Source organism: Maniola jurtina, chromosome 15, assembly GCF_905333055.1.
Source record: "Maniola jurtina chromosome 15, ilManJurt1.1, whole genome shotgun sequence".
NCBI lineage: Eukaryota > Metazoa > Arthropoda > Insecta > Lepidoptera > Nymphalidae > Maniola > Maniola jurtina.
Window position 1 is genome coordinate 7574960 of NC_060043.1, and position 27572 is coordinate 7602531.

A 27572-nucleotide genomic window follows, 5' to 3' on the forward strand; every position below is an offset into this window, starting at 1 on the left:
CCGAACCGCGGCGCCACAGATCCGAAACGGGGTAATCGAGGATAATTATTTTTTCTGGTTTCGCCCACGATTATCCTGTATTTTGACAAAACGGGAGTGGTTTTTAAAAATTCAAGATGGCGGCTGTCATGGCGGCCGTTAAGTTAGAGGTACCAAAAATCCCAATTTTAAAATTAAATTTTTTCCCAGTCGACGACGTCGGACCGTTTTGGTTTCTATGAAGCGGTTGTACGTATAGACTCGAGGTATATATCGGTGGGAAAAAATTACCCCATTTTTCGGGAAATTTCAAGATTTTCGGGAAACTGTAAAAAATCGAAATACGGACTTTTCGCAAAATCCGAGTATGAGCGATTACGTGTTTTGCTCGTACAAATGACATTTGGGTATTTTTGTCACCGGAAACTGGCAACACTGGAATTTATCAAAGTAAAAGTGATTTTCGACACGGTCTTTTTCACGGTATCCCCTTTCGCGTGGGTGCGAGCGAGAGGAAAGATTGAAACGTCATCGGGAGCGGTATATCCTGTAGTTAATAGGAAAATTATGAAACCGTGTAAAATCTTTCTGTGAAACGAGTTGGCGGCCATTTTGTATTTTTTTTAATTTTTCGAAATTTTGACCACGTTTTTGAGGCAGTTGGCAACATTTTGGAAAGTCAGTATGTATGAATCGATTGTGTATCTCGGCTGGCAGTATAGAGATATGCAGTCGGTGTTGCCAGTTTTGGGGAGATTTTCGAGATTTTCAACTAAGAAACTCCTGTAAAATTTTGTATGAAAATTTTTTTTTTCACTGATGGTGTCGTATAGAGAACAAAAACTTAGTAAGCCAAAATTAGTGAGAGAGCTGATGATTGAGGGTTTCGGAGACGGGTGGAGGGCCCGCTTAAGGTATTGAAGATAGGTGGGGGGTGCTCGAGCAAATGTCATTCATGACGTCATCCAATTGCCAAAAAGCTGAAAAAAAATTCAAAATGGCGAAAAAAAGATGGCCGCCATACTAATTTCGCCGGCGTCCAGCTCGGAGGGTATAAAAGATGGAGGTGCGGTTTCTTGGCAAAAGAGGATCAGGATCCAAAGGTTTACTCGATGAATAGAAAAAAAATTCAAAATGGCGGAATTTAATTTTCCATACATTTTGTATGGCGAATATTGAATGCCTCATTCTCCTAGAAAGAGACGGATAACGATACGATAATGTAGGGGAGATATGTTTTGGTGCGCGATATGAGTAGGGAAAAATTACGACATTTCAGAAAAACAAGATGGCGGCCTATATGATTTTTGCAACTCTTTTGTTTTCCAACCGATTTCGTTGAAACTCGCAATCTTTAAAGAATGTAGTAAACGATTAATAGAAAAAGTGGAAAATTTTGGAAAAACAAGATGGCCGCCGTACAAATTTCGTCGGTGTCTATCTCGGAGAATATAAAAGATGGAAAAGTGGTTTCTTGGCAAAAGATGATTAGGGTCCGAAGGTCTACTCGGTGGAACAAACTCTGCATGCTCGCGGACCACTTTAGTGGTCCGCGCACCCACGCACCCTACTTTATTAACCTCAACTACCCCGTTTTTACAAAAAATGATATGGATGTCGTTTTCAGAGTTTTCCAGGTTGCTCATTTTGATAACGACATTTATTTTGAAATCCAAGATGGCGGACATGCATTTTTTAAGAAAAAATCGATATGGGTGTCGTTTTATTGTGTTTTCGCAGTTAATTTTGTATCTTAATAAATACTATCGTTTTAATACTTGTCAACCCAACCACGTCACGTGAGCTGCTTTAGCAGCTCGCGCACCGAGCAAAAACTAGTTATACTATATATAGCTCAATTACCACTCACTCACTCACTCACTCATTGACATAATTGTTCTCCTAGAAAGAGAAGGAAAATGATATAGTGATGTAGGGGAGATGTGGTCGGATTCGCGAACCCTCTGGGGAAAAATTATGACATTTCAGAAAAACAAGATGGCGGCCGATGTGATTTTTGCAGCTCCGTTGTTTTCCAACCGATTTTGTTGAGTTTTGCAAACTTTGAAGAAAGTAGTAAATGATTAATAAAAAAAGTAGAAAAAATTGGAAAAACAAGATGGCGGCCGAGCCGTAGCGTCTTCAAAATTTTGATTTTTCGACCCCGAACCGCGGTGCCACAGATCCGAAACGGGGTAATCGAGGATAATTATTTTTTCTGGTTTCGCCCACGATTATCCTGTATTTTGACAGAACGAGAGTGGTTTTTAAAAATTCAAGATGGCGACTGTCATGGCGGCCGTTTTGTTCGAGGTACGAAAAAACGCAATTTTAAAAGTTAAATATCTCAATGTTAGCAACATCGGAGCGATTCGGTTTCTATCAAGCCGTTGTACGTACACGCTCGAGGTATAGATTGGAGGAAAAAAATTACCCCATTTTTCGGGAAATTTCGAGATTTTCGGGAAATTGTAAAAAATCGAAATACGCACTTTTAGCAAAATTCGAGTATGAGTGATTACGTGTTTTGCTCGTACAAATGACATTTGGGTATTTTTGTCACCGGAGACTGGCAACACTGGAATTTATCAAAGTAAAAGTGATTTTTGACACGGTCTTTTTCACGGTATCCCCTTTCGCGTGGGTGCGAGCGAGAGGAAAGATTGAAACGTCATCAGGACCGGTATATCCTGTAGTTAATAGGAAAAATATGAAACCGTGTAAAATCTTTCTGTGAAACGAGCTGGCGGCCATTTTGTATTTTTTTTAATTTTTCGAAATTTCGATCACGTTTTTGAGGCAGTTGGCAACATTTTGGAAAGTCAATATGTATGAATCGATTGTGTATCTCGGCTGGCAGTATGGAGATATGCAACCGGTGTTGCCACTTTTGGGGAGATTTTCGAGATTTTTAACTAAGAAACTCCTGTAAAATTTTGTATGAAAAATTTTTTTTTCACTGATGGTGTCGTATAGAAAACAAAAACTTAGTAAGCCAAAATTATGGAGAGAGCTGATGATTGAGGATATCGGAGACGGGTGAAGGGCCCGCTTAAGGTATTGAAGATAGGTGGGGGGTGCTCGAGCAAATGTCATTCATGACGTCATCCAATTGCCAAAAAGCTGAAAAATATTTCAAAATGGCGAAAAAAAGATGGCCGCCATACAAATTTCGCCGGCGTCCAGCTCGGAGGGTATAAAAGATGGAGGTGCGGTTTCTTGGCAAAAGAGGATTAGGATTCAAAGGTTTACTCGATAAATAGAAAAAAAATTCAAAATGGCGGAATTTAATTTTCCATACATTTTGTATGGCGAATATTGAATGCCTCATTCTCCTAGAAAGAGACAAGAAACGATACGATGATGTTTGGAAGATATGTTTGGGTGCGGGATGGGAGTCGGGAAAAATTATGACATTTCAATAAAACAAGATGGCGGCCTATATGATTTTTGTAACTCTTTTGTTTTCCAACCGATTTCGCTCAAACTCACAATCTTTGAAGAATGTAGTAAATGATTAATAGAAAAAGTGGAAAATTTTGAAAAACAAGATGGCCGCCGTAAAAATTTCGTCGGTGTCTATCTCGGAGGCTATAAAAGATGCAAGAGTGGTTTCTTGGCAAAAGATGATCAGGGTCCGAAGGTCTACTCGGTGGAACAAACTCTGCATGCTCGCGGACCACTTTAGTGGTCCGCGCACCCACGCACCCTACTAAATTATTATCCTAATCTACAAAAAATAATATGGATGTCGTTTTCAGGGTTTTCCAGGGTGCTGATTTTGATAATGACATTTATTTTGAAATCCAAGATGGCGGACTTACATTTTCTACAAAAAAATAGAAATGCCTGTCATTTTATGGGTTTTTTCGGGGTGAATATCTTAATAAATCAATTTGGTTTTATATAATAAAGTTAACGTTACCACGTCACGCGAGCTGCTTTAGCAGCTCGCGCACCGAGCGAAACACTAGTATTAATATATAATACAATATCCATAATATATTACTTACTTGTATTTTAAATCTAGGTAGTTAATAATGAACCAATCGTATTGTTGTATTCCAAGCAGGTTAAGGTTTAAGGTTAAACACTTATTTAAATGTTCTTTATTATAAATTATGTATTTGTATTTTTGGTATAAGTTACCTACAGCTTTTAAGTGATCAAAATTATGTATGTACGAAAGCATATTGTCATCGTTGTACTTATAAGGTCTTCTAATTCTATCATCTTTTGGTCCCTAAGATTACTATTGTGGCAAAGTTAGAGGTTGTTACTTAGATCTGATTAATTTTTTTATTTAATATTTTTTAGTCTCCTTTTCAATAAATACAAAATAATAAATAAAAATTAAATTAAATTGATACAACTAAAAATCTTAAAAAAATCCGCATTTAGTTCCAACAAATAACGTAATCGCTCTTAAAAAATATTACCTAAGTAATTATTCGAAACGTTTATAATTTATATACTACGATAGTAATAATAATTACTTGTAATAATATATCAACGTAAAATGCAAAGGGAAGACGTACATTGTGAATGGTGAAACAATACATTATTATGTTAACACTTGGCCTTAACATAGTTTACCTAAAACTCATTCTATTTAACCTGAACTTAATTGCACAATTTTACTACTTTTGTGCTTTATTACATATTCAAAATGTTACTTTAACATGCTTGTCAGACCTTATTTTAATTAATTACTTACTTAAAATTGTTTTGTCTATTTCTTGGTCATACTAGGTTTCAATTTAATCAATAGTAATTACAGCTATGGCTCGGCCAAACGTCGATTTACAGGTCAAGCTGAGAGCTGATTCACTCAAGTTCACTCTGATGAAGATGTGCCAAAGCGTGGGCGTACACGATGAAACAGCGGCGCCCGACTGTCTGGCGTCTTGTTCAGACTCCATGGCCAAATTGTTTTAGGACTAGTTTAGACTTTATACAGGGGAATCAGCGCGGATGTGGATCGAGTCGTATTTTTTTTGCATGTTGTCTTCATATATTCGTTCAATGTTGGGAAAGTTCAAAGATGGGTGTAGATTTTGCAACTCTGTAACATCAGAAAGATACTTTTGTGTTACGCTAACATAAAAGTAACGTAATGTATAGTAAAATTAATTTAATGAATGCTAAATTATAAATTAAGGAGCGATGTTTGTTTCTTTAAATATTTGTCCAACAATTACGCCAAAACGGTTGAGTATTTATTAGGTAGTAGTATTTGTTTGTTAAAAAACCGGCCAAGTGCGAGTCAGACTCGCGCACCGAGGGTTCCGTACTGCGGTCGTATTTTTTTCGATATTTTGCACGATAATAAAAAAACTATTATGCATACTAAAAATAATAAAAATCTGTTTTAGAATGTACACGTAAAACCCTTTCATATGATACCCCACTTGGTATAGTAATATTACGTTGAAAGTTGAAAATACTAATTATTTGCTTATGAACACATTTTTTTTTGGCATGTAACCAGAAATTCACGGTTTTCGGATTTTTCCTTTTACGTGTGCTATAAGACCTACCTACCTTCCCATGACTCTAGGTCAACGGAAGTAGATGTAGATTTTCTTGACAGAAACGACATACCTACAGACAGACAATTACAAAGTGATCCTATAAGGGTTCCTTTTTCCATACTTACTTAATTGTAAAAAACATAATTATTTACTTATAAATTCAATAAGTACTCAGTTAATAAACTATTAAGTAGGTACTTATTTTCTAGCATTGGTTTAACTTTATTTATGAGCGGATGATGCGGTGAGGTGTTAAAAATGTAATGTATGTAAATGTAAGTTCCGCCGAATTTTTTGTGTTAAATCATTGAGCAAGCGCAGTGCACGAAGTCTGCAGTTTAGTGTAGGTATTAGTGACAATTATATAAGTGGTAAAAATAACTCAAATTTTCGTCATACAGTTACCTACTTGCCGAGCGAACATTCGGATTGCCGCGCTCAAGAACTGTTTCGCGCCACGAATACTGGCGTTTGTGATTGGTCAGAAAATGTGGCGTGATGTAGGCAGTGGGCGGGTGTGTTACGCAGTGTTTGCTTCAGGCGAACGTGCTGCCCTCGCGCTATGTTGGCTGGCACACGTAGGTGACGTAGATATCACGTATCACGCCACAGGCGCTGACGTTTGCCTCGGGAAGGTCATTGTATGCCAAAAGATTATGGATCGAAGCGAGTCATGATAGCGTCGCGTCGTTCGGAATATTGCCTTTTATTGTTTTTGCTAGTACTAAGTACTAACCTTTGGTATTCAGTCTATTGAATCACAAGGTCAGGGTTAGTCTAGTCATCATAATAATTTCACTGTTATAGCTGAAATATCCGTAGTAGGTAACTAGTAAGTGCCTATTATGATTATGACCTAATGTGTTGCATCATGATTGACGACTGCTAAGATTTCTGATTGTAGTCATCAATAGAAGATTATTTCAAATAAATAGCCTAATTGGTAACAGGGCAAAATAATGTCTTGAGGGGTTAAGATTTCATGCCGAAAGTTTAAATTGACTACACATTATACAACTTACTACACATCATAACATAAATAATCACATGGCCTAGTTAGCTTAGTAGGTTACGCTTATAAAAGTCATCTCTAAGAGGGATTCTAATTTCAAATAAAGAAAAAAATATTAAAAACTGCCGCTTGTAACAGCTCGGTGCTTGTTTGTTTGGAGGCCATTCACCGTTGGACCGACCGACGTTAGTTACTAGTTTAGGCAAAAAATAATATTAAAAAACCACCGATAAAAGCTTGCACTTTGCTTTCATAATCATAATCTACAATTTATCGAGGTAGGTACCTAGGTAACTTTCTATCGGACGATATCTACCTAGGTAGGTAGTAGGTAGTAGGTACTTTATTGCTTGCAAGTGAAGGCTCTGTACTTCCAACAGTTTTTCACTTTCACTCGTATTGTTATCTCTCCTTTCCCCATGATTTGATACTGTAGTGTGGTTAAAACTTTCTGAAGGGTCGTCAATGATTAAGTAACTGATCAGTACCAGTGTTATCTGATGTTTCTCTACCCTACCATTTAACATGACGTAAGTCTACAGTGTTATAGATCGGATTAAATTGTTGTGGCGAGTACAGATTATGTTTAGATAGAAGGTACATAACATTTTATCTTTGTTTTGACGAACTCTCGATGTTTTAATAAGTAATATCCAATCAATTAAACAAGCAATTATCACGTAGGTACCTACGTTATAAAGATAATGAGTTCTTATAAATATCTTCGTTATTAAATAAAACATAAATTGTAAAGTTTTACTTTTTGATGGATCACAGAGGAGATAAATCGGGAACATGGCAGTTCAAAATTCAATCCCAAGTAAGGAGTTTGTTGTTAGAAACGATAAAAACTCATATGCCCCACAAACTACTTTTGATTACCATAACGTTTAATACAAACGGAAGAGTAATATAGAGTAGAATACTTGAAGGAAAATATTTAAAATTTTATGATGCAATAAATTCAATTTATCGATTAGTGCCTATTAATCCTAGGTTATTCTAAACGAATGACAAAAACGTATGTATAGTGTACGTGTAAAAGTTGGGGACGCTAAAATTACAATAACCAGCCCGGCTAGCATGGGCAGTAGATAAAAATTATATCCCCCGATTATATCCACTGATCTCATAGAAATCATAGGAGGGATCATATAATAAAAGAGTTGATTTATAGACATGTATAAATGATTTCGCTTTAAATATTCTTCGTCACAAATGATACAATTCGTTATGAAGAAAATAAATCAAAAATGAATATTAGGTTTTTTTTTCTATTTTTGCCTGCTATTATTATTATAACACCTTTGCTGTAATTTCTGTTTTAAAATTCAATTGAAATGTATCTCTAATTTAAGCGATGCGTGCGGTGTTTTTAATTTCCAGATTACCTTGCTTACCTTGCAATAGGAAGTAGGTATATTATAACATGTTTTTGTTAATTTTTCTACAACATGTTTACAATATCTACTATTAGCCAGTTATATTTGAAGTTTTTTAATAGCCGGTGTATTTTGAAAGCATTCATCAATTCCTCTAAAACAATTTTTGTGATGCAATGCGGTTGCAATAGTAACACGCCACATATTTTGTAACCTTCTGAATATTTACGCTATAATGTTTATTAACAATCATTTTAGTATAAAAATATTCAATTGTAATTGCTAGGAATCTTAATGTCTGTATTAAATAATGTTTCCGTTAGGGATGCTTTATTTGTAGACCCCATGTTATCGGTCAGTAACTCGGTAACGTTTGTGCAAACTTCAAGCCACTCCTATCCGTTTTCTAGCATTATTTAATCAGTTTCTTGCCAAAATGTCTGACCTAAAATACTCGTAGGTATGTTCCAGTATTGCCGTAACGTCTTTGGTTTTACCATTTTCCCCCTATGAAGTAACTACATAATTATTAGCTTTACATTTACATTACATTTATGAGTATCAATGGTAGTTTCTGTTTTTATTAGCAGTATAATATATATAAATATTCTAGTTATATTTTAAAAACTTAAACAGACGTTGTTTCTTATAAATAAAGTCTAGTTCACAGAGCACAATATAGGGTTCCTGACCGTTCTTCAAAATCTTATAAGATCTATAGACTTATATTTTGTTCAAGATCTGGTTATGTTACTTATAGTAGTTATTTTGGTTAGCAATAGTATTTATTTTTGTCTTGATATATATTTTTTATATATATATTTTTATTTTTTTAGCAATCAGTGTAGCTTACAAAATATGGAATATGATCACCTATTTTTAGAATTTTGATAGTGTTATCTACTTTCGGTGATTGATATCAATTTTGCCGTTCGTATCAAATAAATGCTGGCGGGAGATATCCGACTGCAATCCGAATTTATGTGCTATCTTTGTTTGTTGCATTTCTGTACCATTCATCCAGTTTCGATGAAACTTTGTACAGTTATTGTTGGAAGCCGGATTGCAGGAAGGTTGATACCTATTCATGGATCTTCTCTGATTGAGTTTGACTTCTCAATATACCTAATAGGTTTTTGACGGGTTTTGTTGCTGTGTGGTGGAAGCAAAAACTAAATGAGTCGGTTCAGTCGACTGTTATAATTTCCGCCTTGTATGCTTATTTTTCCATGTTCGTGATTTCATATCCCTGCGTGATGAAATACAAATCATTCTGCATGCTGTAAACCTACCATTCTTACTAAGTAAGTAGGTACTAGGTATATCCGAAAACTATTACGCATAAAAATAAAAATAAATCTGTTTTAGAACGTAGGTATAGGTAAAGCCCTTTCATAATAATATGATACCCTACTTGGTATAGTAGTACCTAGTTATCATACTTTGAAAATTGAAAATACTAATTATTTGTTTATGAACATTGAACACGTTTTAATTTTTTATATATGTAATCACAAATTCACGGTTTTCGGAGTTTTTCTTTTACTTGTGCTATAAGACCTACCTACCTGCCGATTCGAGGTCAACGGGAAGTAGGTACCCTATAGGTTTTCTTGGTGGACACGACAGATGATCTTTTGGGTATATAATAATATGGGTTATTAGCTAATTAATGCTAGTTAATCTTGACTGATTAATTTACATCGTATAATTATTTGCTAACCAACGTTTACGTGTACGTGAAATAATTAATTACTTAAGTAGGACGAATTAAGTACATAAAATTACAGACTCATTCGCGGCAATCATAATAATTTAAGTACCTACAAACAATTCCATTTCGTAGGTATCTAAAGAAAAAAGAAACAATATGTATAATGATATGTGAAACCGAGTTCCGGTTTTGTTCGCTTATTTGCGAGTAGCCACTCTCCCTCACAAGGTCACTTTTAAGGTTGCGTATAGATAGTTGCGTATATTATCACAATCAATACCTACTGGGTACCATTTAGCATTGATGAATGCTAATGTCCTATCAATCTTGTGTTGTATTTTTAGATAATATTTATAGGTCCATGATAATATCTAAATTATTTTAAACTAAAACATGCCCGCGACTTAACCGGCGTGGATTTACAAGCACGTTTTTTTTATAAATCCGTGATAACTCGTTGATTTTCCTGGATAAAAAGTAACCTATCTCCGACTCCGAAATGCAAGCTAACCCTGTACCTGATTTCGTTACAATCGGTTAAACAGATGGGTCATCAAAAGGTGACAGAAGATTAGATCATTAGTAGATCTTACATGGCATGAACATGAAGTATAAAATACCTAAGTCAACATGGACTTACACGACACATGGACAGTATCACAAAATAATAATTTTGTGATACTTTGTACTTACATAACAGCTATGAGGTAGTATAATTATCTAGATCTTGACCTTCTGACTTTGTTTGCTACATCATAAGCAGATTGAGTAATTACATGCAGAGAAAATATAAACAAACAAAATCAGCTGAAGGCTTATTCAGTTTATCCACCATAAAACAACCACCCTAAGTTGTATACTGAGAAACGTGTGTCCATCTATCCACCTCGGGTCCGAATTTGTATAATGTTTTTTAGTTGGGACATGTTTCCGACATCCTACACTTAGGTTTTAGCTTGGATAAACGAAATACGCCAAGCTAAACAGGTAAACTATTAAAGACCTGCGTACAACCAGATAAACTTTATCTAGTGGATAAAGACATTTTGACGGATTCTCAATACAAAAACTGTCATAACTTCAAATTTTTCAATAGATTAAGTTTATTTGGAGGTGGTGAAAACAGGCCCTTAGACTTACTAATATAGCTACTTATTAATATACTTACCAGTGCAGCTTTCCTAACTGTACTTCTTTCCTGAAAAGCGTGCGAAAATGTTACGTTATCAGAAAGCGTAAAAGTCAAGTGTTAGCTTTGGGTGCATCGGCCCTATAGATGCACTTGAGAATGAGAGATCATATGTCTTTACTTAACGAATTCCGATGTGTACTTGAAAAACCACTTGAATAAATTAGTTAAGTACCTATGCTATAAATGTATAATGTCTATTCAACGTGAGAAAGATTTTGTTTGTTTAAGATGTCCAAAGGCGTTTTTAATTCTGTATTCTTTGGTATTATTCTCTGAATTTTCAAATTTTTCAAGTTCATACCAATAAACATTTGGCGTCAACGTAAGTTTAAGAGTTGAGACCACAATAATATAATCTATCATTTCAATCAATTTTGTCCATATTCTACCACCGACATAGGGACAGCCGATTCTTCTGAGGAAAAATCTCCAAATAATTCAGCGTGGCAATATTATTATTCTACGAGTATCTCGTGGGCAGTTGAATGCAATGCAGGCTAGATGCCTATATGTTTCTTTATCATCAAGAAATTCATCGATTCCGATTTTGCAATATGCTCAATCCAAAAAATGCTTTTTCAATTACTTTAACACATTATGTAAATATGCAATGTCAGATATAAGATTTTTCGAACACATTTTGTAAAAGCGGATGCTCTTTATTATAATGAACACATTCATAAATTAATTTAATATTAACTACGTTACGTTATTCGTATCGTAAATATCTACGTTAATTTTGTGGGTAATTCCCAAAAAAATAAAACTAATTCAGAGATCAAACTAGAATTTGGAAACACGTGGGTGGTCCTCTATAAAATATTATTATTATCGGATGTTTGTGAAGTAACTAAATGTTTCCTGTTGCAGGCGTACTGGATGACGTAAAAACGGAGTTCGGTATCGGTGATGACAAAGCCGGCCTTCTGCAGACGGTGTTCGTCATCGCGTACATGGTGTTTGCGCCGATCTTCGGTTACCTGGGGGACAGGTATTCGAGGAGACTTATAATGGCCTTTGGGGTGGCCTTGTGGTGTCTAACCACCTTCGCTGGTTCGTACATTCAAGTAAGTATTGTTTTCCATACATCTTATTACGTTTTTGTGTTGTCTAGTGGTTCAGACGTCGGCCTTCTGGTCGGGGGGTCCGGAGTTCGATCTCGGGCAAGCACCTCTAACTTTCCGGAGTTATATGCGTTTTAAACAATTGAATATGTTTAAATGGGTAATGAAAACATTGCAAGGAAACGTTCGAAATCTAATCGAATCGCATCTGAAAGAAAAAGTTCTCTATTCTCGAATATTTTTGAAGTCTGCTAATCTGCACTTGGCCAGTGTGGTAGACTAGGTATGGCCAAACCCTCTTATTTATTACTTTTGAAAGTAACTCAACGGTTTTGTTTTATTTTGCAGTCGTTTGTCCCGTTCACGATTTTCCGCGGCCTCGTGGGCGTCGGCGAAGCGTCGTACTCCACGATAGCACCTACAATCATTAGCGATCTCTTCGTCGGGAATGTCCGCTCGAAAATGCTCGCATTCTTCTACTTCGCCATACCCGTCGGAAGGTAAACAATAATTTCAGTATTATTCAAGGTTCCCTATTTCCAGAAAAAACCCTTATAGGATCACTTTGTAGTCTGTCTGTCTGTCAAGACCCGTCAAGGGTATCAAAACCTATAGTGTACTTCCCGTTGTCCTAGAATCACAAAAGGCAGGTAGCAGAACAGAAATCAATCCGAAAACTGTGAATATGTGTGATTACATCACAAAAAAAGTGTTATTTGTTGTACGATTTTTGACTCCTACTTGACCGATTTGTTATTTACATTGCAATGTGCATTATGGAGTCGACATGCTTTGTAAAATTGATTTTTGAATCAACATCGACAGATGTGAATCGGCCTTAAGAGTTATGCCATAGACGTATTATTGCCGGGTAAAGCCCATATAATATTACCATAACTTGATTGAAAACTCTTAGAAAAAATAGGAAGAACAACAGAACAATTTGTTGAAATTATTTTGTGCGGACGTATTTATAATAACAAAGTATTCAAATTATTACCAGAACGCTCTATTTATATCCATACCACGACACACGAGATAAATGATTTAATGGTCTAATCATATGTGTCTAATTTGTAATTAGTGAGCATTCGATAACATCAACTCGCACATAAATAATTATGCTTGATGGAGTGCGTTGATTGGTGCAAATTATCTGCTTGATAGGTATGAGTAAGTGAGTCTTTATACGCTGTCTGGTTCGCAGGTCTTTCTTATCAACTTTTACTTTATTGCAGCTTTCTATACCACACTTGAAGTACAGAGTAAATAAACCTACTGTCTTCGAATTTTATACTCACAGCCGTCATATGTTAACTTTCTCTTCATATTATGCTTTATGATCGTTATTGGAATCGGTGCATTTTGCATCGCTTGCCTGCGAAATGTAACATGTTTCTCTCTAATCTGAATGCAATAAGCCATTCAGCTGTGAAAATTTGTCGTGTCCGATCTATGCGCACCGCTAAGTATGATACGAATCATTAAAAAAATAAGAACAATAAGTATAAAGTATATCGGAAGTATGTATAACTACAGTAGCAATCAGAAGCGATACATCCCTACGTATAATATTATAATATTGTGAAAGTGTGTCTGTCTGTCTGTCTGTCTGCTAGCTTTTCACGGCCCACCAGTTCAACCAATTTTAATGAATTTTTGTACAGAGTTAGCTTACATCTCGGGGACAGACATATAGACTACTTTTTACCCGACTACGGCAAAGCCGAAAGGAAGGGTTATGATTTTTATGTTTAAAAATCAAAGAACTCCCACGGGATTTTTAAAAAACCTAAATCCACACGGACGAAGTTGCGCGCATCATCTAGTTAATTATCTAGCATCGATGTATATGGATGGGCCCTTCGAAGATAAAAAACGCGCTCAAAAAGTCAAGAGAAATTGCAAAAGTCTCTTGACTTTGTCATTGACGATGACGTAAGATTCAAGCGTATTTTTGCGGACAGAATTGTATGGGAAAGGCTAATCCATATACATCGATGTTATCTAGGTTATTGCGGATTTATTTTGTCTATGGGCTTGCGCTTGGCCCTTCCTTATGGAAAGTTATGATACGGCCGAAGAAAGAAGTTGATAGACTTAAAATGGGCCTATTCATTTTTTTTAAATTGTAGGGCAGTACTAACTAAACCAGCAAACTCTGTGCTGTGTAGTTTAAACTAATACGAGTTGGTTTAACTATTATTTATATCCCTACATTTTTGTAAAACTACTCAAATTACCATATTAACGTATTAAGTCGTGGCAAAGTAGGGACAAACATAGTATCTACCGGGAAATAATAGGCGAACAATAATTAATTATCCGCCCATTATAATGGGAAACCCAAAGAATCGTACCATCGGTTTAGGTAATTACACTAGAAACGTGTTGGTGGGAGTTATCAAATAATATAATTATTATTCATGCAATTGACAGTTGATATTTCAATTATTATAACATGCGTCATTAATATCCAGTTTAGCAATTCAGAGAATAAATTGATCTGTGTGTTAAATGAATGGAAATCGATATTTTTTTACTTGTAGTCTTTCACTAGCTCTTCTGAATTTTACTCATTGTAGTGAGGTTCTAATAATACATAGGTAACAAGTGTAAATTAAAAATTTATAACACTCCCGACAACTGAAGGTTACAGTAACTAGAAAAGCTTTCGAACGGCTGAACCGATTTTCTTGGATTATAGCTAAGAACACTCTCGATCGAGCCACCTTTCAAATAAAAACTAAATTAAAATCGGTTCATTAGTTTAGGAGCTATGATGCCACAGACAAATACACAGATATACAGGTCAAACTTACAATACCTCCCTTTTTGATAAATACACTGGGTAGGGCTGTGTTTTACACTGCCATATCGAACAAAAAGTGTATGTACAAAATGAAATCAGTAGATTTTTTAGCGGACCACATGAATAATTAAGATCATTTTTCACAATTCAAATCAAGTGTTTGTAAAAGTTCATTTGATTTTGATTGTCATGAATAACATATTATTACTTACTTTAAAAAAAAAGTGGTAAATGGTAATAATTTCACTCATACTTACTTGCGTACCAAAAAAATTATCGATATCGCTTACCTGGTATGTGAGGTCACCTTACTAGAAAATTGCCATCTCGAATAGTTGCGAACCGTGGGGTCCAAAAATGAATCCTCATCAAAAATAACATGTTACGAGCAGAGTCGTCTCGTTTCAAAAATGATTATGATTGATGTTGATATCAAGTATCGACCCTTGTTTGTTTAAACAGTACAGGATTGCAATTTACTAATCTTTGCACATTGCAGCATTCAACAGCGACCAGCTACATAATATGTTGGCAATAATATCGCACGGTGCTGTATACGTTTTATATTATGTTTGCTGTTTAAATTAGGTATACATTATGTAAACAGTGGTTTGGGTGCGTAGTAAATACCTGTTTAAACTTTAAATAGAACCGTTTTTCCCCCGAAGGGTAAAAAACGGATATTTAGGTTTCAGCCGTAGCTTGAACCACATGTGAGAGATTACCCTTCCAATATCCGTCGTCAACACCTTCTATCTCTTTCGCACACTAGGTAAATCCGTGATGTCTTGACTATACCTGTCCTTGTCTGTTATGAATGAATGGAATGCCTAGCCAGGCAGCGCGCGGTGGCCATCTTCTTCAGTACCTTGAGCAATGAGCCGGCAAGGCCCTTAGGTGTGGTTCAAGCTACGGCTGAAACCTAAATATCCGTTTTTTACCCTTCGGGGGAAAAACGGTTCTATTTAGGTGTTCGAGCCTACGCTTGAACCACATGTGAGACGTGTTTATTATCTGCCGGCGCTGCCTGACTAGTCGTAGTGCATGACACTCGATATATCAAGACTAGTGCTAAGCGTACTGTGACTCTTAATTTATGAAACGATATCTGATACAGAAAAATATAACAGTAATTCATTATTATTTACGATAACTATGAACGTTTATTACAAAATAACATAACTGTTTACCAAAATTAATTTAGATCACGACAGTACATAATAATATAAAATATCATCAACAGAACAGACTTTCCCAAAGTTAACGTAATTGCTTTGATTGATAAGTTAAGTAACATATGCGTAATTGAAACATTCGATAGCGATTCATACCATTATTATTTATTAGCTACGCAATCGGCGTAAAGTTTATACTTATAATATTTGGATTGCAGCTACAGTTTGGTTTTATCTCTTTGAAATAATGGAGAAGTAAAGTGTTTCTGGATCGCCAATTTTCCCTTTCCGGAATTCCGTCAATATCACAATGCATACCAAGTACCAACCCAGTTGTAAGTCGCAACTACTGCCCTAAAGCTGCCTACTATTGGAGATATGCCAACTTCTTTAAATAATGTTTTGATCCATCCTGCGATCACAGTTCGGAGGCATTCTTGACTCTTCCCCACGTAATAATGAACAGGCTATCCAAGCACGCTGTGTTACGGCGTAACTATCTTTGAAATAGAAATGGTTTTCTTGAACCAAAAAGACTAGATCTAATCGATTATCTGAATTGGTTTCTATCTTTTTCAGTAAACAACTTGACTGTCTGTATGATGCCGAATCAGGTTTAGAGCCAAACTTAGGCCAGAATATTATTTTATACCCCTTGTCTTCGAAGTCATCCTTTCAGATAGAAGTGTTAAATGGTGGACTCTTCTTTTCGCAGAAAGAACAGAAGGAGCACCGAAGTGTGTATTGATACTGCAAACAGGCTCTTGTAATCAAATTGGTATGAATGTAAAAATGTTAGCAAGTCTTCTGCTGAGCATGAAGCAGATTTTTTTGGCAAAGATACCTTTCAGTATTTGCCTAACCAGGGGATGAGAACTGAGCTCGGAGGAACTTACAAGGTTTCCGGAGTTTGCCACAACCAACTTGTGAACTGCTATGGTCCTGGGTGCCAGCTTTATAACTTCATAAAGGTAACACCAGTACCTAGCCAAAACTTGTGGACTAGGGTCATCTGCGAGGATGTCCCTCGATTGTACCTGCAGCATCTTAACCAGATTGGTCTATAGGTTTTCAGAAACGATAACCTCCAGATAATTCCCACAGCTTAACTGCCTCCTCTGACCAATATACTATCTGTTTGGACGCACCAACCAAGCCGCCAACTCCAAGTGTTCCAGTCCTTGAAGAGCACAATTTGTGCGGAAATCTATTAGATTTTAGCGCAGGGGTGGCTTTTCTTTCCTTTGGTCTAGTTCTGGTTTCCCGAATACTCTGTTCCACTGTACTTCTGACTTAAGTGGCGAACTATTCGTGGAATTAACGCTGGTGGCGGAAATATCCACCCCAAGTTATACTTTCACTGCCACTGAATGCTTCGCAAAATTGGCTCTCTGTATCGGTCAAATCTTCGCTGACTTGCTTCAGAACAACTGCTGACCTTCTCGTGGCAGAGAGATCTCTGGTATTTCATATTCCTGGGATATCCCCGAGAGACCTCTTATATTGAGGTGTCATTCTGGTAAAACTCTCTCTCTCTCTTGACAACCTGTCCGCTATTCCGTTGTACAGACCCCGGTATATAACGAAATATGATGTGACAATTCATTATATCGCATAATTCTAGAATTTGTATCGCAGCATTCAATAACTTCGTCCATTTGGTGCCACCATGTTTGTTTATATAAACCACGCCCGTTCAATTGTCCGATTGCAACATTAGCGTTTTGTGGGAAATTTTGGGCCCTAGTGTTCGAAGGGCTTCGTATACACCCCATAATTCCTTTAGGTTGCTGTGCCATTTCCTTTGATAGGGGGCCTACTTCCGCCACAGGTGACGACTGTTTGCTATGTCACCCCAGTCTTTCTCTGCTGCATCTTCTAGTATCAGTAGTAGCATCTGTAGTAACAAAGATTGATGGATCTTGATAATGGATCGGTAATGTTTTGTGCATATGTTTTAGCCACCTTTCCAGATGTTCTTGCACAGCATCTGGAATCGGATGCCTCTGATGCGGCCGAGTTGTTTTAGTAAGCGAGATGATTTCTGAATTAGGTGGCAATGAAGTCGACCCAGAGGGACTGTGATTGATGCGAAATTTAGTTTGCCCAGATTTATTCTTTATTTATTTATTTGCATTCATGTCTTACATCATAAAACATACATATATTATAATATTACAACATGAAGCCCCGTCAGGGCGCTGCAAAGTATAACATTGAAAAATACCTAGTTAATTAATCAATCTTAAAAAAGTATTGATAAATAACAAATAATAAATAAGCAACAAGTGCATTACAAAATTACTATAGAAACTTTGATATTTATTTTGGCATTGTGCCGACTCCATCGAGCTTTTTCTTGAAGATCCTGACTTCAACACTTCTGAAACTCTTGCATTTTCGGTGTCGAAACACCCTTTCACATTCAAATTCAAAATATTTTTATTCAATTAGACTTTTACAAGTACTTTTGAACCATCAATGGTTGAGTTTCGATGAGTGTTCCAGGTAATACCCCCCGGATATTCTATGCTGAACGAAGCCTTTATCGAAGGTTTCGTTTGATTGATCTGCCATCCCAGGCTATTTAAATATTCCGTAGCAATTGTAACTTGTTGTTCCAGGATTATCGGATCTTAGTCAATAAACAGAAAATCGTCGAGATATACTATTACCCGGATGACTTTTTGACGAATCTGCTGGCCCACCCAGTTCGTAATATTGACAAACGCTGAAGGGGCACTCGCTAATCCGAAAGGTAGACAAGTCATCTCGTATATTTTCTCCTGTTACAAGAGTGACAAGTATCGACGATGATTTTGATTGGTGGGCACATGAAAATATGCCTTCGAAAGGTCGGTTCATCATGAAATCTCCTTTACCCAAATGAATCTAACTATTGCTGCGTTATCAGGCGAAATTTCAGGGCTAATATATAATCGTTGAGCCTTCTCAAGTTGAGTATCGGCCCATGACCTCCATCTGTCTTTTTCCTCAGGAACATTGCTAACAAGAAACCTGACTGATGTAAGGTCCGGGATTTTAACATTCCCGTATTTCTACAGACATTTCTGCAGATGCCTGTGTCTGCTAACTCTGAGCGTTTATTCGAGAAAATTTCGCTAAGGGGAAAGTATTCTTGAACGGAATTCTGTAGCCATTTAATATTTTTAAAACATTCACTGGCGCCTTTTTCCACAGATTCACGAAATTGGCTAGGCATCCTGCGGTGAGGAAGTCATTTCCCTCCTTTCCCCTGCTATGTTGCGTAAGGAAAGGGTCTTTAATGACACCCCCTATGTTATACGGCGGATCGCTTTTAGTGGTGTTTCGTGAATTACGAAATCTATAGTGAGCCGGTTGAGAGGTTTTCGGTTTCGCCGTTTTGTTCGTGTATGGCTTTTCCTTATTAGGAAAGAGTTTATGCATACCTTCCAACTCTTTTACGACCTCTGTTGGGGATTCTTCTTTGAACAGATGAGTTCCTGATGGGGGGAGGGGGGATATTGTGCAGGTTACCCCTGAACTAATAGGTTTATGGGTCTCTCTCTGTTTTATTATTTCTGCTCAATGACCACATACGTATCGCAGAAGGGCATTCGAGTTTTCCCTGAATTCGGAATTTGCTGCAACAAAATCGCGGCCCACCACATTTTTCTAGAATCTCAACTGATTCCCAACTGGAGTTATTGGTGCCAATTGCCCGGAGATTGTTAGGTTTTAAAGAAGTAAATACTGTTGTCGCTTGGAACTACTTTTGGACGTCCGCATATCTCACGTTACAGCAACTAGTCTTACCTAGTCTATGGCAATTCAAACCATGCTTTACGGCCGGAGGATCTGCTTGCGCAACCTTAGGTTCTTGTTCTACGGTGGTTGGCGCAAAATCAAAAACGGTAAGATTAATGTTCTTGTCTTCCGTCAAACTCGCTAGTTCCTCTGCGATTCAGCAACCCTTCTTCGAAGACTATCTTCTTCAGTTTCGCGGTTGTTAGACCAATGGGGAGAAGCTTCGCTTCCCTGGACCTGGTCGTTTTCCTCCTCTTCTGATTGTGTACTGTCCGACGCAACGCTCTGCTGCTGGTTTTGTGTAATAGTTATGATATATTAGTTTTGCTCTGTCTGCGAGCTAAGTACTTTGTTAAACAATGACATTTACCGACTCAGCACGGAAGCGAAATGTTCGCCACTACCTTGCGTTAGTGTGTCATAGGATTGTGAACGAGCAGATGAGCTCAAGACGTTTGTGCAAGCTCTACGCTTTGCTGCGCTATGATGCACTTCGGCAGGAATCACCAACGATCGTTTCGTAGCCGTAGAGGGGCATCTTATTTCCGTTTGTAGACTGAAATGCTCCAACTCTGAAGAAGCTTCCCGCTTTTTTTGTGAGTTTCAGCTTTAGCTCCCTTACAGTGCTCATAAAGGCATCATAGTAAGAGGAAAGTATTTTCCCCATTAAGTTGTGTGGTGCATAGAGAAGAGCTCTTTCCAGAAGCCATTTGACATTACTTGTAGATGGGTTGAAAACTCGTGCTAGATCTACTGTAGGAATGGCAAACTTTAGCTTTGCCTCCATTACTGCCGGGCCTTGGTTGCCCCCAAACCATATGCGTCGCGTAAGCGTAGACGCAGCGCATACCAATGTATAGGAATTGTATGAGACATGGCATACCACTTGCGTGGCGTGAATCGTTCGCGTAGACGTAATGCGTGCAATTATGCCTACGGATTGACGCGCGTCACTACGCACGTGTCACGTGTACGTGCTTGGTGTTTTTATCTTCTACGCAATGTAGGTACTGCAGCAAGGAATCCCATTGACGTTAGTGCGCCCATGGTTCTGGAATTAGATGCGCAATTCAGTGATCTCGTCATTTCATAGAATATATTTAGTTTATCAGTGCTGCATTTTGTGAGACAATGGTCGTCACACTAAACGGAATGACATCGCAGTCGATACGACAGCCGTCTTTTCAGTTGAGACGACACCGCCGTCCCATTTGATGCGACACGTGTGACGCGTCGCCTGAATTGGGACGTACCGTCGTACCACCGATGCGACGACGGCCGCCTCATTCTAGGCGACACCCGCCGTTTCGAACGAGGCGTCGCGTCGGCCGTCGTGCCATTTTAAGGTATTTACGAGTAATATGTGACTCGTTCGTCGCTGGGCCCTATGGCGCCGAGCGGTAAAATATTATCAACAATGGGCTTGAAAGCGCCGATCGGATAGTGCGCGTAATAATAATTACTTGAGTGACGTGTTGACTTCACGAATATCGAAAGCGTACTGAAGAAGATGGCCACCGCGCGCTGCCTGGCTAGGCATTCCATTCATTCATAACAGACAAGGACAGGTATAGTCAAGACATCACGGATTTACCTAGTGTGCGAAAGAGATAGAAGGTGTTGACGACGGATATTGGAAGGGTAATCTCTCACATGTGGTTCAAGCGTAGGCTCGAACACCTAAATAGATTTATTTACGAATCCTGACGTTCACGAAATACTGACTCAATTTCAAAATCATGAATATAGTAGCCTAATATAGATGATTGCCCTTATTATTACAGGCATTCATATTTAAAATTAAAAACCGGCCTTGTGCGAGTCAGACTCGCGCACCGAGGGTTCCGTACTCGGGTATTTTTTCTGACATTCTGCACGATAAATCGAAAACTATTATGCATAAAAATAATTAAAAATCTGTTTTAGAATATAAAGCTCTTTCATATGATACCCCACTTGGTATAAGTTATCTTACTTTGAAACGAAGTGATTCTGTAAGGGTTCCCTTTTTGCTTTTGAGGTACGGAACCCTAAAAAAAGTTAAATAACCTTTTCAGTGGTTTTGGCTATATCGTCGGGTCGGTGGTGGGCGCGGCAGCAGACAACTGGCGTTGGGGACTGCGAGTCACTCCGTTCTTGGGGCTCATTGCTGTGGCGCTCATACTGTGGCTCATGGAGAACCCAGAGAGGGGTCAGGCAGAGGAGAGTCGAATGAGACCCACGTCGTATCAGGAAGATTTGCGATCACTCGTCAGAAAGTAAGTTTAAACTTTTTTTTCCCCTCTTTATTTAAAAGCTTAGATACTGAGTGACTATGTCGCTTCGTGAGTTACACCCAAATCTTATCCTCTAATCTTAAAATATTTTCTAACTAGCTTATATAATAAATTTAAGCCTCAATAGCTCAACCGGTAAAGGAGTGGACGGAAAACCGAAAGGTCGACGGTTCAAACCCCGCCCGTTGCACTATTGTCGTACCTACTCCTAGCACAAGCCTGACGCTTAGTTGGAGAGGAAAGGGGAATATTAGTCATTTAACATGGCTAATATTCTTTTTTATATAAAAAAAAAATTAGCTTGATCACACGCAGGAAACGAAAAAAGTTTAAATTTTAAGAGGTACTTTTTAAGAAATTTTCAAAAACATGAATTTTAAAAGCGAAAACAAGCTACCTTTGCAGGAAACGTTCTCTACACTCTATCGGATATCCATGGAGACAAGGTATTATCCCATACGAATGACATAGACAAATGGGCTTTTACCATTTTGAGTCACCACCCAATCACAAACGATACTATGTTTTCGAATTAAATTTCGAATGTTTTTTGAAAACATATTTGTGATTGGTTGGTAACTCAAAATGGTTAACACCTACTGGGTTTTTGTCTTTTTCATTTGAATGGGATTACGTAACAGAGAGTAAGAGAGAGAGAGAGAAAGAGAGAGAGAGCCTGTTATTTACTTTTCTCAGAGGATAGAGTACCTACTTTTGACATAACAGTTGACATATAGATCAAATATGGCGAGTGCGTTCTCAAAATACAAAGCTGAGATCTATAATATAGAGCGCACTTTGACTTTACACTGTTGAAACGAGACAGCGCTATATCGCTGGCATTATCTGTCTCGTTTTAACTGAAACTTAAGTCTAAGCAAAGTACGCTCTGTAGATTTTAACGTAAGTGTACTGTGTGTGTGTGTGTCTGAAGTGTGTTCATTATAGTAAGTGTTGTTTCCAGTCCATCGTTCATGCTGTCGACGTTGGCGTTCACGTGCGTGGCGTTCGTGACAGGCGCGCTGGCGTGGTGGGGCCCGCAGTTCATCTTCCTCGGCCTCACGTTGCAGCCCGGCGTCGAAATAACGCAGGAGAGGTGAGCCGCATACCACACACGCCACACACGCTACACACTACCACACCGTCACAGACTAAAGGAAAATAGTAAATGGGCCGCAATGCGTAGTCCATTATAGCTTCTTATCCAATAACAGCTGTACTAATGCTATGAATTAATATCAATAATACAGGAAAGTTTTGGAAAAATAGAAACGTCAACTTTTTTGTTGTAGAAAAACGATTCGGATTTATTTATCGAGTATAAAGAAATTATTTGTAAATTGTCAACGCCGCAGATACGAAGTGGCGAAGATTTTACAATTCTTAATCTCTAAGTGGAAATCAGAAATTGCACGCGGACGAAGTCGCGATGAACTACTAGTCTAATAATATAAGACTTGCCCTGGCTTATCTATCAAAGCAGAGGGATTAGAAACTTGAAATTTTGACAATAGGTTCATGACGTAGAGAACGACACTCCATAATAAAGAATTTTTGAGAATTCTACCACTAAGAGAATGAAAAGTTTGTATAAAAGACCAATTTTTCACATTGTATTCATGAAAATTTGTATATCTGAGTTTGTAGTTAAAAATAAGAAATACATTATTTCATGATTATATCTATAGTCCGCGACAGATTGAGATGGCAATCAGAGTATGAGATGGAATATTAGGCTATGGTGACGTAAACTCATAGAAAAATTGGACTACCTTAGGGCTACCTGAGTCAAATGATTAATATTTGACGCCTGCCAGTGTAGATGAAGCGTCGATGTTTCGTTAGAATTTCCCTAACCGTCGTAAACTGTGGTATCGATCTCTTCTTCTTCTTTCTTAGCCTTTGTTAATCCATTGTTGGACATAGGCCTCCTCACGTGCACGCCATTCCTCTCGGTGTTGTGCGAGCCTCCTCCAAGTCTTTCCCGCCAGCTTGGTAATGTCGTCTGACCAACGGGAGGGCTGTCTTCCAACGTTCCTCCTTCCGGTGCGTGGCCTCCATTCCAGCAGCAAACGAGTCCATCGCTCGTCTGTAGTCCTACAGACATGCCCTGCCCATCTCCATTTCAACCTGGACACTTTCAAAACAATATCAGTTAGTCTCGTTCTTTTCCTGATTGTGGCGTTTGGCACACGGTCAATGAGCGATATACCCAGCATGGCCCGCTCCATTGCTCGCTGTGCCACTTGCAGTTTGGATGTTATTTGTTTTGTAAGTGTCCACGTTTCCGAACCGTAGGTCATGACTGGCAGCACACATTGCTCGAACATACGCCGCTTGAGATAGATGGGGATCTTCTTATTCTTTAGGACGTCGGATAGTTTGCTGAAGGCAGCCCACCCGAGTTGGATTCGGCGTTCCACCTCTCTCATTTGGCTTTGCTTATCCAGGGTCAGTACCTGACCCAAGTAAACGTACTCGTTTACCTTGTCAATCTGCTGACCCTGGATAGATATATGGTCTATATCTGTGTTCCGACACATGAATTACCGTATCCTATTATAATATAATTGCCTATGTATCGATACCGTAATGTGGTATCGATACATAGGCAAAAATACGCGCTGTATGGGTGAACAAACACAAGTAACTTTATATTCACTAATTTTTAATGTTTATTTTCATGAAGGGCTCCCATTTTTCTTTAATCTGTGACTGATGGATCTAAAAGTATTACGTCCCTTGTATGTATACATACCTTGTATCTATAAATAGCTATACCTATTGTTTTGAAAATAATTATGCATGTTTCTTAAGCGTGGTTACTCGCAATGGTTGTTAAATAGTTTTGTTTCTTAGTCACCATTTCAATGTTAATGTTTAACACCGGGTAAACGATTCATTCAACAATACACACATACACATGAAAATGCTGATAACTATACATTTAATACATACAATCATACAATGGATAAAACAACATACAAGATTACTATCATAGTTTTTAATTTCGCTACAGTGTTATAGGCTGTACAAATGTATTAAGTTAAAAAAAAAAACACTTTCACATAGATAAAGAACTTGAAATACAAGATTTCAGTTACAACCATAAAAATTGGTAACTATTTAGGCTATGAAGGAATATGCTAAGGCAGTTATCCGACCGCCGACGATTAGCGAGAAACGAGTTGAACTAGAATCTTTCGGTCCGGTAGTAAAATGGCGAGGGGCGAACTAGATCTAATAGTTCCTTAGCACACTCAAGTTTAACCAATAACCGCTAATGTTTCGGATGACGGCCGTGTTGGGGTATAGCGTGTCGTACAAGTTCGGTCTGGTGGGCATGGCGGCGGGCGCGCTGGGCGTGCCGCTGGGCTCGGCGCTGGCGCAGCGGCTGCGGCGGCGCTGCCCCGACTGCGACCCCGTCATCTGCGGCCTGGCGCTGCTCGCCTCCGCTCCGCTCGTCTTCCTGGCGCTAGCCACCGTCAACCACACCGGCAGCCTCGCGTACTTGCTGGTCTTCCTCGGCATGCTCACCTGCAACCTCACCTGGTCCATCGTGGCGGACATCGTGCTGGTGAGCCGCCCCGCCCCGCGGAATGTTCCAATGAGAAGCGCCGGGCACCCACCCTCATCGATACGACTCATTATACCAACAAATAAACCCCCATATTTACTCTTATCCTGATCTCACTACAACACGCACCACAAAGGGCTCGTTCACAATACTTGCGGTGCGACGTCGTATTGTAAAAGTCTACGATAACGCACAGTCGTATTGCGAAGCGACGTCGTATATCGTAAGTTTACGACATCGCATAACGCATTGGGGGAACTTACATGGGAATCCTATTGCGATGCGACGTCGCATGCAAGAAATGCATTATCAATATGTGCCGACGCATTTGTATACTGAAAATATGAAAAGAAACCTTTGTGCGACACTTGTTAATTATTATGCGTATGTGCATTAGTACTTTCTGATGATTTTATCGTTACTTCATGTTTGCGCGTGAGATTTTCTTTATGAAAAATGAGTAATGTTTGGTGCGTTTTGTAATGTACGACCAGATAATCTCCTCATCCGGAATGACGCTTCATTGTCTCGTACCCAGACCTGTTGTAACCAGCTTGAATCATACTAAATACATATCGTGGGCTGTCGAGAGCATGTGAAATCATTCGACATTATAATATTATAGATATGGTTGCGCCAACCCACCGCACCCGCTTAAGATTTGCATAAAACCTATTTAGGAAACGATTATTTTTAAGTTAGCATTTAATTTTAATCTAATCAGCAACAGCAATATAAAAATTGCAGTGGACAATCGTCATTCGTAAAGTAAAATTAATCATTATTGTTTCGAGGGCATTTTTTAAAGACCCGAAAAGTTATTGTATTTATAGTTCTAAAATAAATAGCTGCTAAAGTAGTAGCATGCATATGAAATAAACAGAATGACAGTTGTCCATTACACGCGTCCGTCGCGGCTCGGCGCGCGGCCGCAGCGAGTAGCGCGACGGTGGCGAGGTCGCTGACGGTCCACTGTTGCACGAAGGGTGTCGTTCATCTTCGGCGCGCTGACGATGGCGTCGGGCGTGGTGGGCGTGCCGCTGGGCGCGTGGCTGGGCGCGGCGCTGGTGAAGCGCTGGGGCCGCGCGCACGCCGTCATCTGCGGCGTGGGCCTGCTGGTGTCCACGCCCGCCATGGCGCTCGCGATGCTGCTCACCGATGTGTACTTCTATGCGCCGTTCGCTCTCATGTTCTTTGGCGAGGTCGCGCTCAATCTCAACTGGGCTATAGTTGCCGATATGTCGCTGGTAAGAATTATGTTGGTTGTCCGCGGAGCTTTTTGGACTTTTCTTTGCAAATGTTTTGTTGATTAAGAATGTTCGTGCGTAGTGGTTAAACTCAAAATCATTTATTCAAAGTAGGTACTATTAGTACACCTTTTGATGGTAAGAATTGTTAGATTTGTAAGATGTTATAGTGGAGATAATTAATTACGTTTTAAAACTAAAGCTTCAAGGGTTCCAAACGCGCTCAGGTCTGAGAAGAGCCCACAACAAACTCCGCTGGTTATTAAATGTTATGTTTGGATGAGGAAGGCTGGGGACCGGATGTGCCGCATGGCGGCACGGCTTTGCCATTAGAGTGGAGTTATTGGTCAAATAGCTTGTGTGGGGTGTTTTCAGCATTATTTGCTTTCGTATGACAAATCCTTTTCAAAGAACAGTCCTAAAGCCAAAGGTTATGATTCAATTGCGGACTTTGGTGGTTGCCTTTGAATGTAATGCTTATTGTTGTTTTAGTTTTTATTCTCTTAGATTAAGTGCATGACTAGTCGTATTAGATTGTGATTTAATTATGAGGATATCAATATAAAACACGAATAGTAAAGTACAATACAACTTTCTAGAATAATATCGTTTTGATATTATTTATATCCAAGTAATTAAACATCTACTTCCTAGCATGATGCATGATAAATCCTTGCTTTACGCGCATGCCATTGAAATCAGTCGCTCATTTATCTTTAAATCGTGTCATGAGGGAGGGGAAATAAAACTTCTCATTGGAATATTTTATTATTAGATTAAATTAGTATAGTTCTTGTGAAGACTGATTTCAAGTTTTTT

The 27572-nt window shown here is 38.5% G+C and overlaps 1 protein-coding gene across 8 annotated transcripts in view; it reads left to right on the forward strand.

Annotated features, from left to right (window-relative positions):
- The window catches only part of LOC123872580 (protein spinster), a 54743-nt gene that overhangs the window by 20983 nt on the left and 6188 nt on the right, over nt 1-27572 (forward strand). For 6 of the 8 annotated variants that reach the window (XM_045916932.1, XM_045916926.1, XM_045916934.1 and 3 more), the window contains exons 2-6: nt 11684-11880; nt 12226-12377; nt 21711-21911; nt 22894-23025; nt 26492-26753. In XM_045916932.1, coding sequence (XP_045772888.1) covers nt 11684-11880; nt 12226-12377; nt 21711-21911; nt 22894-23025; nt 26492-26753 — 944 coding nt within the window. Of the gene's footprint in view, nt 1-11683; nt 11881-12225; nt 12378-21710; nt 21912-22893; nt 23026-25244; nt 25507-26491; nt 26754-27572 lie in introns of all 8 variants that reach the window. The other 2 variants (XM_045916927.1, XM_045916930.1) reach the window with 1 other exon arrangement.